General features: G+C 36.7%; 1 protein-coding gene across 1 annotated transcript; it reads right to left on the minus strand.

Annotated features, from left to right (window-relative positions):
* Positions 1-5658: 5658 nt before the first annotated feature.
* Positions 5659-13196, minus strand: LOC145116668 (uncharacterized). Its single transcript, XM_079052996.1, has 4 exons — positions 12940-13196; positions 12085-12233; positions 5974-6874; positions 5659-5881 (listed from the first exon to the last, which is right to left on the minus strand). Exons 1-4 carry the CDS (start codon positions 13049-13051, stop codon positions 5865-5867), a joined length of 1179 nt encoding a protein of 392 aa, XP_078909122.1. The 5' UTR covers positions 13052-13196; the 3' UTR covers positions 5659-5864.
* Between the last annotated feature and the right edge of the window lie 1448 nt (positions 13197-14644).

The raw sequence follows: 14644 nt of genomic DNA on the forward strand, positions 1-14644 counted from the left end.
GGTGATTCTGCCCTAAGCCCACAACCAAACAAGGAACATGGAATGAGGCGGATGTCACACATCCCACTGCATGTCTGATGTTAATTTCATATAACCCTGATGTGTATACTAAGTAATCTCCTAGTTATTAACCCTGATGACTGATTGTTAAGTATATTATTACGTGAATGAGTAGTTGTTTCCCCCAATGAGTTCTTATAACCATGCTAATGGACGATAACCAAAATGACGTACTTCGGACGTCGAAAACTGAAATGATGTTTGTCACCCTCCGTTGACTGTAGCTAATAGTCAGGGTGCGGGATTGTCAGTCCCGTATAGATCTATACACAAGCTCACACTCTCCCTCCAGGAGACTCTGGTTCCTAAGGAGTGGACTTCCCAGAAGTTGTGTCTCACAATGTAGTTCCCTCAACGAATTCACGAATAAAACTATGAAAACCCCTTTTTGTTATTAACATGTATCTTTATGAAAATGGTGTCTCTGTTCAAGGTTCATATTTAGCAAGTTTTGTGTTCAAAAGTGTTTTAACGATATGGAAATATAATAACTACATTATGTTTTTAAACGCCGATTTCTTGTGTTTTACTTGTATCTCCCCCCTTAAAACATTAAAAAGCTCGGAAAATATAGGGGTATGAACTCACTTGATTGTGGGTGACTTGGATGAATGACAAATATAGGATGCTTGGTATGTTAAGTCAAAACCCGAGCACAATAAGGTCCTATTAAACACATATTAACATGTATAGGCCTATAATTAGTGTCTATAACAACTTACAAGCATAAGAAACAACCTTAGAATGTAGGAAACACTTACAATAAAGTGTTAGAATAAAAAATGAGGGACATAAAGGAGTTCACGGCTAACCACCATGGGTTTACGGCCCAAGATTTGTTCACGGACCATGAACACATGAAGGGTTTACGGCCCAAGATGTGTTTACGGCCCATGAACACATGAAGGGTTTACGGCCCACTCATGAAAACTTGAAGGGATTACGGCCCATCTATGAAGGGTTCACGACCCTATGAAGGGTTCACGGCCGTGAACTCTTCAAGATCATAAAGATGGTGATGAAAGTGATGAATCAATGGATGAATGTGAAGCACTTTACATTAATAAGATGAATAACAAGTGAAAAAGGGGAGAATCACTTACTCTTGTGGGGGTGAAAAGAGAGCTTTTGTTGGATGAGACTTGAGAGAATCTTGAGGAGTTTTTGACCAAGGAGGGAAGATTTATATATTGATGGGTTTGGAGCATCCTAACACTCCTATGGTGTACATGCAACTCTAGAAACCTTGGATCTATGTTTTACTATGAATACATGCAAATTTGTTTTTCCAAGGTTCATAACCTATCTAGCATGGCATGGGGAATTTTAAACATAAAGGCTAGATGAATTACATACCTTTCAATAGTGAGTTGATTCCTTGGAGTTTGAGAGCCAAGCACCAATAATGCGGATGCCTCAAATGGAAATCACAAATCACCACAAACTTTGGAAAAACTATGAGAGTGTATGTTTGCTTGTAGAAATCGGCCACCTTCTGACACACACACTTAGTGCCATTTCACGCATCATAATCTCCTTTATATAGTGTGGGGAATTAGGGTTACATCCATGTAAACCCTAATACCCATGACTCTTCCTTTCCAAGGATCCATGGGTTAAAATCTCCATGGACTATCCATGGACTCCCATGCATGCCAAACCCATTCCAAATGAGTATTAGCCCACACTTATATAAATACAAGAGCCCATATTTAATCACCTTTTTGATCACCAAATTAATTCTAAATTAATTTATGATCAATAATAATTAAATAATATGATTTCATATTAATATATTATAACTTATAATATATTAACAAAGCATAAACATACCATTCTCAAAGGTTTAACCATACAAATAGTTCGGGTGAAGTGCAACCCAAATGGACCATGCCGGGTCGGGTCAAGTATATACCAAATAAAGTTATTGACTTAGACACCTTATCCAACAGTCTCCCACTTGGATAAGTCTAATAACTATATTTGACTATATTACTACAGGAACCAACCGACGATCGTAGCTCTTAAAACTCTGTTGAACTATGAAGCGCCATTTTAGATAAGTGATCATATAATCCTCTGTTCTCAATATATCAGCCGAACAAAAACATGGAACAACATCGTACTTATTGTCCAACAGTTTGTTTCCCGATTTCCGATTTGTTTGACATAGAACTCAACTGAACACATCAACTTAGTTCTGACCGGGCCCGATACATAGGTCAAAATAAAATCATCGAGGGGCCCAAATATCGCTTCTAATCCTCCAAGGACTAGAAGGAACAGATAGACTTCGACTCATATACTTGTTCTACTACTTGTTGAATTATACACAAAGTCACGTTTTATAACATCAAGTTACTGATGCGTTTTCGTGCAATCAATGCACAACCAACTCATATCTCTAGGTTTGAAGACTTATATGATATTACCATCTCACGATCACTCGAGATAAATTCCATGAAGTGATGCAAGTGAGCGTGGGTTTATTCCTATACTCAGAATTTATGAGCACTCATGAATGTTTTAGCAACCATTGCTATGACTAAACACCTTTAGTCATCTACAAGCCCAATTCATGACAGTCTTAATTCATACCTACTTCCGACGTATGACCGACTGTGGAAGTTTGAATAAAGTAATTTATTCTGGAAGTCAAAACATGCAAAGCTGAAACAATAGTAAATAATTGACAAAAGACAGTAACACCTTACTCATAAATAAACACACCTTTTATTCATCATCAAATGTCGATTACATTTTACAAGTTTCAGAAAAAGCTATCTAATATGTAAAACTAATATCATCCTTCAGCCCGATGCGCCTCACATGCTGTAAATGCCTAACCCTCGTCAGTCCCTTCATGAGGGGATCTGTAGGATTCTCTTCTGATGATACCCTCTTTGCCACGAGGAGTCCTTCTTCTATCTTGTGTCTTATGAAGTGATATTTTCTATCAATGTGTCAGGATCTGCCATGATCTCTCAGTTCCTTGGCTAAGGCAACCACACTATTGCTGTTACAGAAAATCTCCATAGGCTCCTTAATAGCTGGTACAACTCCAAGGTCTCCGATGAAGTTCTTCAGCCATATTGCCTCCTTTTCCGCTTCATTCGCTGCTATGTACTCTGATTCATAGGTCGAATCAACTACCGTTTCCTGCTTGGAACTCTTCCAAGTGATTGCCCCTCCATTTAGAGTAAAGACCCAACCCGAATGAGAGCGGAAGTTATCCCTATCAGTCTGAAAGCTAGCATCACTATACCCTACTACTCTCAAGTCATCACTCCTACCAAGGGTAAGGATCCAATCCTTAGTTGTCCGCAGGTACTTGAGAATATTCTTTACCACAGTCCAGTGAGCCTTGCCAGGGTTCCCCTGATATCTGCTGACCATGCTCAAAGCGAAGGTCACATTAGGGCGGGTACAAGTCATAGCATACATGATCAAGCCAACAGTGGAAGCATATGGTAATCAACTCATCTCAGCTATCTCAGCCTCTGTACTCGGGTTCTGAGCCTTGCTCAGTTTGGCATTGCTTTGGATCATTAATTCTCCTTTCTTGGAATTATGCATGTTGAACCTTTTCAACACCTTGTCCAAGTAGGTACTCTGACTAAGTCCAATTAGTCTTTTACTCCTGTCTCTTAATATCCTTATCCCTATGATATAGACAGCCTCTCCAAGATCCTTCATAGCAAAACATTTTCCAAGCCAGGACTTCACCTCCTGCAAGGTTGGGATGTCATTTCCTATGAGCAGTATGTCATCCACATACAACACCAAGAAGCTAACTATAATCCCACTAGATCTGACATATACACAGGACTCATCTTCACTTCTCAAAAAGCCAAACTCTTTGACTTTCTCATCGAAACAAAGATTCCATCTGCGAGGTGCTTGTTTCAATCCATAGATGGATTTCTCAAGCTTACACACTCTATCAGGGTACTCTGCACTGACAAAACCCTCTGGCTGATTCATGTAAACATCCTAAGCCAGCTTTCCATTAAGGAAAGCGGTTTTGACATCCATTTACCATATTTCATAGTCATTAAATGCAGCAATGGCAAACATAACCCTAATAGACTTAATCTTCGCAACTGGTGAAAAGTTCTCATCATAATCAACTTCCGGAGTTTGAGAAAAGCCCTTTGCAACCAGTCGCGCCATATAAGTGTGTACATTACCATCCATGTCGGTCTTCTTCTTGAAGATCCATTTGCACCCGACTGTCTTACGACCTGGTACATTGTCAACCAAGTTCCAAACTTGATTGTCATACATGGACTGTATCTCGCTGTCCATAGCCTCTTTCCATTTAGCAGCCTCAGGGCCTGCCATGGCTTCCGTGTAGCTGTTAGGTTCATCCAGATTTACCAGTATGCTATCACTGATAAGTGTATCACCTTCCGCAGTAATATGGAAACCATAGTAATGCTCAGGTGCATTCCTAACTCTCGTGGAATGCCTCAGAGGTACAGACTCGTCAGTTGGATCAACACGATTTTCCTCCTCAGGTTGATTGCTAGGGTTTGAGGTTCCTTCACCACTTGACTCTTGAATTTCTTCAAGGTCAATTTGCCTCCCACTGTTTCCTTGGCTCATGAACTCTCTCTCATGAAAGACCCCTATCCTTGCCACAAAGACCACATTCTCACTGGGTCTGTAGAAGAGGTAACCAAAGAATTTCTGTGGGTAGCCGATGAAAATACACCTCTCACTTCGAGGTTCGAGATTATCGTGAGTCTCGCGCCTCATAAAAGCCTCGCAACCCCAAATCTTGATGTGGTCCAAGTTGGTAACTTTCCCAGTCCACCTCTCATGAGGCGTTTTGGCAACCTTCTTTGTAGCGACTAGATTAAGGATATGGGCGGAAATCTCTAAGGCATACCCCCAAAAAGAGATTGGTAGCGAAGCTGAACTCATCATGGAGCGAACCATGTCCAACAAGGTTCGATTACGCCTCTCAGCCACACTATTCAGCTGTGATGTCCTGGGAGGTGTCAATTGTGAGACAATCCCACACTCCTTAAGATAGTCGAGGAACTCTGTGCTAAGATACTCACCACCTCGATCGGATCGAAGCATCTTAATGTTCTTGCCCAATTGATTTTCTACTTCCTGTTTAAACTCTTTAAACATTTCAAAAGTTTCTGACTTATGCTTGATTAAGTAGACATAACCATATCTACTATAATCATCAATAAAAGTCAGATAATAGCGATTAGCATGTGGCGGTTTCGAAGGGTCCACATACATCAATATGTATAAGGTCCAACAAACCCTCACCCCTTTCACAAGTACCAGTGAAGGGTGATTTTTTTATTTTCCCAAGCAAACAAGATTCACAACTATCATCTGACTTTAGGTCAAATGACTCCAACACTCCATCCTTTTGGAGTTGGCCTATGCGTTTCTTGTTTACATGTCAAAGACGACAATGCCACAATGATGCTTTATCCAAGCTAGTAGAGGAATCAATACACAACACATTATTTCCTAGGTTATCTAGAACCGACACAGTTTCATACACACCATCACAAGGTAATGCTTTAAAATAAAGAACATTATTAAAGAAAGCATTAATATCACCGCATTTATTATCAAACGAAAAGGTAAACCCTTGTTTGTACAAACCATGAAAAGAAATAATATTCCTCACCATTTCGGACGAGTAAACACATTTATTCAAATCTAACTTTAACCCACTACTTAGAAACAAAGTATAAACTCCAATCTTGGTAACATGTGAAGCCTTCCTATTCCCCATGATTAAGTTTATCTTCCTGTGCTCCACATCCTCACTTCTTCTTAGGCCCTGCAAATCACAACATATGTGAATACCACAACCTGTATCAAGGACCCAAGAGTTAGAATATGGTGAGTCATTAGACAATATAGTGTAAATACCTGCATGGGACGGTTTCACTTTCCCATCCTTGACATCCTGCAAGTACTTTGGACAGTTTCGCTTCCAGTGCCCCTTATTCTGGCAATAGAAGCAATCAACATCCTTAGGGATGGCAGAAGGAGTAGTAGAACCACCTTTGGTTCCACTTGATGAGGAGCCATCAAGAGACTTTCCCTTGGTACCCTTCGAACCGGTCTTCCTCTTCTTCCCTTTGTCTTGCCCGATAGCCAAAACAGGGGTAGCTGTAGGAGTAGGAGTAGTAACAACCGACTTACCTTTAAGACCATTTTCGGCGGTCTTCAGAAGTCCTTGAAGCTTGATGAGTGTAACTTCCTCCTTGTTCATGTGGTATGTCATGCAGAATTGATCATCACACGAGGGTAGGGAGTGCAAAATGATGTCAATTGCCAACTCCTCAGGGATGTTCACATTTAATTTTTGCAAACGGTCCACATACCTTTGCATTTTCTGCATGTGGCCCATGATGGGTTCACCATCCTTCATTCGGGTTGTTATCATGGAGGAGATTATGTCATACCGCTCTTGACGAGAACTCTGATGGTACCTTTCCATCAAGTCCTGGTGCATCTCAAAAGGGTAATAGTCCTCATAGGACTTTTGGAGCTCGGCTATCATCGTGGCCATCATGATGCATGCCACTTTGGTGGCATCTCTCTCATGTGTCCTGTATTCAGCGATCTCCCCAGGAGTAGCAGTAGACTCATCGAGTTCCTTAAGCTCCTTGTCGAGGACATATTCCTTGTCCTCATAACGAGTGACCATCCTGATGTTCTGGATCCAATCCATAAAGTTGGAACCATCGAAGATGACTCTCCCACAAAGGTTCGTGAGAGAGAAGGAGCCGGTAGGGTTAGAGACCAAAGCATTGTTGGAAGACATCTGAAAAGAAGAAAGACAAGTTTAGATTAGATATATAGAGTCCTTAATAAGACACCCAAATGTAATATTAAGGCTAGGACCCAACACAATATATTATAACTTAGAAGAGGGATGCCGTAATGTAAGTTATAACATATTTGAAGGTAGGTGAATGACGATTCACCAATTTCCACCATGAAAACGAAATGAATTATTAGGTTTAATTGGTTTTGAAATTCCTAGATTCTTTTGAGATTCATTGAACTTTTCAATGGCATGTTTCAATCTCGATTGTGCCCTTCAAGTTTTATGACTGGGATGCCGAGGATCACAAAACAAGGTGTGAATAACCATGCAAATTCACTTGGTACCCTTAATATTATCACCTAATCAATGTGCCGGTTAACCATACGCGCTCCACCGATCTATGATAAACATTAAGTCACCCTTTGTTATCCTTACTAGTCCAAGTTAGTGTGCCGGTTAACTACACACGCTCCACCAACGATTTGGTAAGGTAAAAAGTGTGAATTTCATGGGTTAGCACCATTTTCACATTTTCCTAAAGTAACTAAGATTGAGAATTTATAAAACATTTAGTTACTTTATAATATTCGTTATACTTTTAATGAGAATTAAAGTTATTGTCCTACCCGTTCGACTAACGACCCTCCACCGATCAAGGAAGCGGTGGGTGAGAGTGGACACCCATTAAGCAGCCATTTTATAGGCAACAACCTTATACCCCCTTATAGACCGACTTCGTGAATGAGACCTACTAACGGTAAAACGACTTGATCTTATATATATATATATATATATATAAATATTAACCATTAATCTTATAATAGTATAAGGGTTGAATTTTAACTTTTAAAATCCTAAGGGTTGGAATTAAAGTGTGTGTGAATTTACAAATTCCAAAACTTGAGGGATAGTTTTGAAACTATTCAAAACTTTTCATTTCATAACTTATGAGTTAAAGGTTCATAAAAGTGAACACTCTTCATTTTTTATGTAACTTATGTGTTTTAAATGTACATTAAAGAAAGTGATCTTTGGAAATCCATAACTTGAGGACAAATTATGGATTCCATTAAAACACATAATTTATCAATAATTAATCATTAAACAATTTAGCAAGTAATTCCTATGATTTAACAATAACTCATAAGAACATGAATATCATATCAAAACTTCAAGAATCATATGAATACATATAAAACATGGAATTTTGATATTAGCCATTGTAAATGGATTAGCATAACCATTACACCATCTAAAACAAGTTTTAAAACACCAAAACAGTTTAGGGTAATGTTTGTAGTCCATTTCCAGCAGCAAAAGTCAAAAAACTGCAGTCAGAGCCTCATACTCGTTGAGTGCAGGAACCTACTCGACGAGTAGGATGAATTTATACTTGGACTCGTCAAGTCCCCCCATGGACTCGGCGAGTCCACTGTCCAGACAGCTCAATTTTTTGATTTTTTTCACAGTTTGCATCAAGTATTCAAGAAAACAATCCTAGGTTCTGATACCACTGAAGGGTTTTGAGCATCCTAACACTCCTATGGTGTACATGCAACCCTAGAAACCTTGGATCTATGTTTTACTATGAATACATGCAAATTTGTTTTTCCAAGGTTCATAACCTATCTAGCATGGCATGGGGAACTTTAAACATAAAGGCTAGATGAATTACATACCTTTCAATAGTGAGTTGATTCCTTGGAGTTTGAGAGCCAAACACCAATAATGTGGATGCCTCAAATGGAAATCACAAATCACCACAAACTTTGGAAAAACTATGAGAGTGTATGTTTGCTTGTAGAAATCGGCCACCTTTTTACACACACACTTAGTGCCATTTCAAGCATCATAATCTCCTTTATATAGTGTGGGGAATTAGGGTTACATCCATGTAAACCCTAATACCCATGACTCTTCCTTTCCAAGGATCCATGGGTTAAAAGCTCCATGGACTATCCATGGACTCCCATGCATGCCAAACCCATTCCAAATGAGTATTAGCCCACACTTATATAAATACAAGAGCCCATATTTAATCACCTTTTTGATCACCAAATTAATTCTAAATTAATTTATGATCAATAATAATTAAATAATATGATTTCATATTAATATATTATAACTTATAATATATTAACAAATCATAAAAATACAATTCTCAAAGGTTTAACCATACAAATAGTTCGGGTGAAGTGCAACCCAAATGGACCATGCCGGGTCGGGTCAAGTATATACCAAATAAAGTTACGGACTTAGACACCATATCCAATATATATATATATATATATATATATATATATATATATATATATATATATATATATATATATATATATATATATATATATATATATATATATATATATATATATATATATATATATATATATATATATATATGGAGAGGTGTTCACGACCCAACATGGGTTCACAGTCGTGAACCTAGTTTGCGGTCGTGAACACCCTTTGATGAGTTTTCTGGTTCGATTGCATTCCTCTAATCCCAAGCTAACACTTCTCAACACCGATTCCTTAAGTGTACTAGGCTTAGAGACTCTGAAACTGACCCTAATCACCGAAAAACGATAGCAGAAACAAGTCTGACTTTTTATTGATCGAGTTGACTTACATATAGAGAATCTCGGGTCGTCACATATACTATACATTACTGGTGGTAGCCAGGGTTTTCATATAGAACATACTATACATTACTGGTGGTAACCAGGGTTTTCATACCTAAGAATACTATACATTACTGGTGGTAGCCAGGGTTTTCATACAATACATTACTATACATAACTACTGGTGGTATCCAGGGATTTCATACAAGAGTTTTCATGCAAAACAATATTATACAATACAATACAGCTAGTGGTAACCAAACATACATACCAATACTTTCATACACAACTACAGAATACAGTAACGAACATACATTTTGGGTCTTAGGGTTTAAAACTACTTTACATTACTAAAAAAAATATTGGATTTTCTTGAGAAACATACAAACATTTTTCACAGATTCAAAGACAAGTGTTCATTACAAAATCATTCTTATGAACTCACCAACTTAAATGTTGATACACTTTCAAAACTACTTGTATTCTCAGGGAACCGGTAGACAGGTACACCCGCAGGTTTTGAGAAGACGGAGCTTATAGAGTCGCGTATTTTATACTTTTGTTATACATTTTGTTGTCGTACAAATTATGTATCGAATAGATGTAAATACTTTACCTATTCAATGTAATGATTGTGTTTACTTTGATTACTATGATGTAATTGTTGTGACACTGTACATGACATACTCCACCCCCGAACGTTTCCGCCGTTCCGGTTTGGGGGTGTGTCAAGGTCGGGTGTAGTCGATGGCTTTTCGACCAGTGACGAGTTCAAGGAAAATGAGTCCAAAATTGTACACATCTGAATCAAAGATTATTGGGCCTTCAGGGGGACAATGGGTATATGTGCCATCTACCCTAAAAGAAGGGCATGAGGTTATATTGTCAAATGGAGTGTGTTTTCCAAGCTTAAAATTTGACAATTTTGGGTGGTATTCTTCATAAAGAAGAATGTTAGATGGTTATAGGTCTCTGTATACAACAGGAGGGTTTGATGTTTTGTGAAGATATTCCAAACCCTTGGCTACACCAACTACAATCTTCATCCTTGTGTTCAAGTCTAATGGTTTTTGATCTCGCAAAAGATTTACAAATAAACATTTATAAGGTGTTATTTCTTTTTGTATTATTGGATTTTTGGTTTATTTGAGAAAATTGAACCATTTTGTGCTTAATGATTCCAACCTCTTAATGGTTAAGTGAAGGCAGGGTTCATTACCCGTTCACATGATTTTGATTTGTTCGGAGGCTGTATCAAATGTGCTCAATGCTAATCGATTCAGACATTTGAATGGTTTCATTCAGAAGTTATCAAGTAGACCCTTAGTTGGGACAATGGTGTTTTTTTGACTTAATCCAAAAAGAACCGATTAATACAAAAAGTCTAGGAAATCAGGCTTTACCCATTGGGTACTAACCTTTTTGTTTTTTTAACAAATTTTCCCTCATTTATATTTTTTTCTTCCATTTTCTCAAGTGTGTTGTCATTTTCTCACATATTTTTTAAACATCGTTTTATCCAAACACTACTTTATCTTAAAAAGAAAAAATAAATCACATTTCATCCCGACATCCCGACTGTATAAATAGTTTTCGATTTTGGTCAAAAAAGGAAGCTATTTGTTTTTATTCTTGTGGCATTTTTTACCTTTTTGAGGAAGACATGGTTAACAGAGGAAGACATGATACATGACCTTATTGTCCCCATTCTCTCTCTCTCTCTCTATATATATATATATATATATATATATATATATATATATATATATATATATATTGTTATCATCATACTATAGGGATTAAAAAAAAATTAAAAGTATATATTTTCGGAAAAAAATCCAAAAAAACCACTATACCGCAGGCATAAAATGAGAAGTTTGATCTTAAGCATCGACCCTCTAATTTCATCCGTATAAAGGGTATTTTAGATATTTGATTAATATTTAAAACTCAGAAGGAAAAAAAGGCTAACACAGTCTTACCATGTAAATGATCTTTGAGTGATCCCAAAGGCACAAACTCGTGGACAAGGAGAAGGTGGTCTCCATGTGCACAATAACCAATCAAGTTTACAAGATTTGCATGGCGAAAAAGACTAAGCTTAATAACCTCTTTAAAAAACTCTATGATTCCTAGATCACAGTTTCGATGAAGATGCTGCACTGAAACCACCTACAAACAAATTCATCTTGATACCTTTGTTAAAAAAAAACAAAAAAAACATTATGTAGATTAAAATTTTGGCAAATTATATTGTCATTTATGTTCATTGTGTTAGAAATAAGGTGGTTACTTCCTACAAACTAATAAGGTGGTTACTTCCTACAAAGATCAATTAACGCCAATTAAGTTTTCCTCATCAACTATTGGTAGAGAAAATAAGAACACATAAAGGTATTATTAATATTTGTTGATTCCTCCATATCAATCTCCTAAATGGCATCATTAAACGTTGCTAAATCATAATTGATAATACTTACACGATCAAATTCTTGTATATGGCATATATGTATAAAGATCCTGTTTTATGTGATTAATATTGAATGATATAATGAACATGAGATCTTTGAGTATAATTACCTGTTGGGTTCTTTCCAAACGACCTTTATAAACACACCCAAAATCACCTTCTCCCATAAAACTCTCAACACAAAAATTCTTAGTTGCAGTAGCAAGCTCACGAAAAGTAAATTGTACAGCACCATTTGCTATTTGTCCATCTTTTGTGACTGCATTATCACCAAATTTAAAATCGTTTACACAAAGTTAAGAAAAGGCGTCAATTTTATCAACTATGTTTTTGAGTTTCATCTTAAAGCCCAACTTCCACGCAAGCCCATATAAACAAGGGCAAAGTACAGAAAAACGCAACACATTTTAACAATTTACGATTTTGCCACTTACTATTTGTTGTAGTGATTAAACCCTTATACTTTTTTTATGCTAGCTAACCCGATTGTAAAGAAAGTAAATGTTACTATATGTTAGTATATAGTCCTATTTCTTTATATTTAGTCTTTGTGTTGTATACTAGGCTAGGCCGATAAATACTGTCTTGGTTCTAATAATATAGACTTAGTTCTAATACTATAAAAAACACAACGTAATTTAAACCATATTATCAATATAACCACCAAACTATTTTTTTTAAGATTACTATCATAATAGTTATATGGTTCAATTTATAAACATGATACTAATTCAATTATCATAATTAGCCATTTTCATATATAAGGCCGACAGCAAGAAGTAGCAGGTTTGGTCTACATATTATACATACAACAGAATGTAAATACTCAATACATAAAATCAGAGAAACAATTCAAAATCATCATCATTGAAAAATTGAGGATGCTTGTAACCAAATAAAAAAAACCAGTCCAAGAGTTATAAGAACAAGATTAGAGTTTAGAGACGAGAAAAAGTGTTTGTTACCAGAAATAAGTATGTTGGGATGATGAGGGTATGAACCCTTTTTCCAATAATCCTTCTTTGGCAATTGCTTTGCATCATTCACTTCTTGGTTTGATGAAAAACACCCACCCATATCAAAATCAAAACTTTTTGGCAGATTATAGTTTATCGGTTAATTACTTAATTGTAACAATGTAATCGATCACTAGTTCAAGACAAGAGCAGTAGTACTCTTCGACTGAGGGAATAAAGATATCAACTTTGTTCTCACAATTCTTTCTACGATTCTCAAAAAAGAGATGTTCACCCACGGGAAAGTGTGGTTTAACAATCAGTTCGAGAACAAAGAATAAAAAAAAGAGGACGAAAAAAGATTAGAAGAACAAAGAATCACCCAATCGAAGAATCTATCAAAGTAATATAGGAAAACGGCAAAGGGAAGATAAAGTATGAGTGAGGTAAATTCTATCCGCAAAAGAGTCCACATGCATTCTTATTGTTTTTTTTTGTTAAACTTAAACATAACTGTCAAATACGTTTAGTTCCTTTATTTCATTTTGTTACATGGGTGGTCATTCAGACATTAAATACAACTTTGAGTTGCTACTATTTTTTAATATGACAACTATGTTTTGGACGAAATCTGAAAAATAAAGTACACATCCAAGACATTTATGAAATAAACGTGAAATCATGCAGAATCATATACACACATACAAAGGCATAGTATTTAACGTGGTTCGGATAATGTGACCACAGCATAGTATTTAACGTGGTTCGGATAATATGACCACGACATGAGGGAGTATTCTTATTCTCTTGGCTCAAATAAAGTAACAATAGAATCAAGTCAGATCAAAGACTACACAAAAGACTCTCCAAAGATGGTACAAAGATCATCTATAATTCCTAGCTAGCATTTTCTATTTATAGACATGAAACCCTAATGGGCCAGACCCATCCATTCATATGCAATCACAAGTCGCCATGCATTTGCTTTAGAATCTTTAACCTTCAGGGATGTGCATGGTAACCTGCCATACACCTAGGATACCTTTGACCAAAGAAAGCATCTTTGCTCCAAGAGAGCACCTTTACTTGAAAAGAGCACATTTATATAGGAGCACCTTGACCATGGATAAAGTGTATTCTCTATGCATGAAGGCTGAAGCGCATTCTTGAAGATCCAAGACCATTCCAGTGTCAAGCACCAACAAAGCGCATCCTCCACTACTAGAAAAATGGGTATCAGCGACGAACAATTCGGTCGCTGATAAGGCTATCAACGACGGATTTTGGTAGTCGAAAAAACCCTTGTCGCTAATTGTCAGCGAGGGATTCAACGACGCCACAATTGATCATGGAACCTCTCAGATTCCGTCGGTAATCCGTCGTTGATGTCTGTTGCTGATGAGTTATTTAACTACAAAATAACTTGTCGGGAAAGCTCAGAAAACCAGTGGATTTCGTCGCATTCCGTCGCTGATTGTCATTTATATCATTAGTTTTTCTATTCTAAATCTAGAACCAAAATTTACAAAATAAATTTAATGTATATAATAAACTAAATTAAATATTAATATTTGACTAGCAAAATGAAGATTAACATTCAATTTTAAAGTATCAAAACCATATCACATTCAAAGTGTCGAAACTAAATCACAAAAATCAAGTGTCAAAGTCTAAATCGATTTCAAAGTATTGAAACCAAGTTGTAACACCCATA

The sequence above is a fragment of the Lactuca virosa genome, chromosome 5 (genome assembly GCF_052849685.1).
Source record: "Lactuca virosa cultivar CGN04683 chromosome 5, Lactuca_virosa_CGN04683_v6, whole genome shotgun sequence".
Classification (NCBI taxonomy): domain Eukaryota; kingdom Viridiplantae; phylum Streptophyta; class Magnoliopsida; order Asterales; family Asteraceae; genus Lactuca; species Lactuca virosa.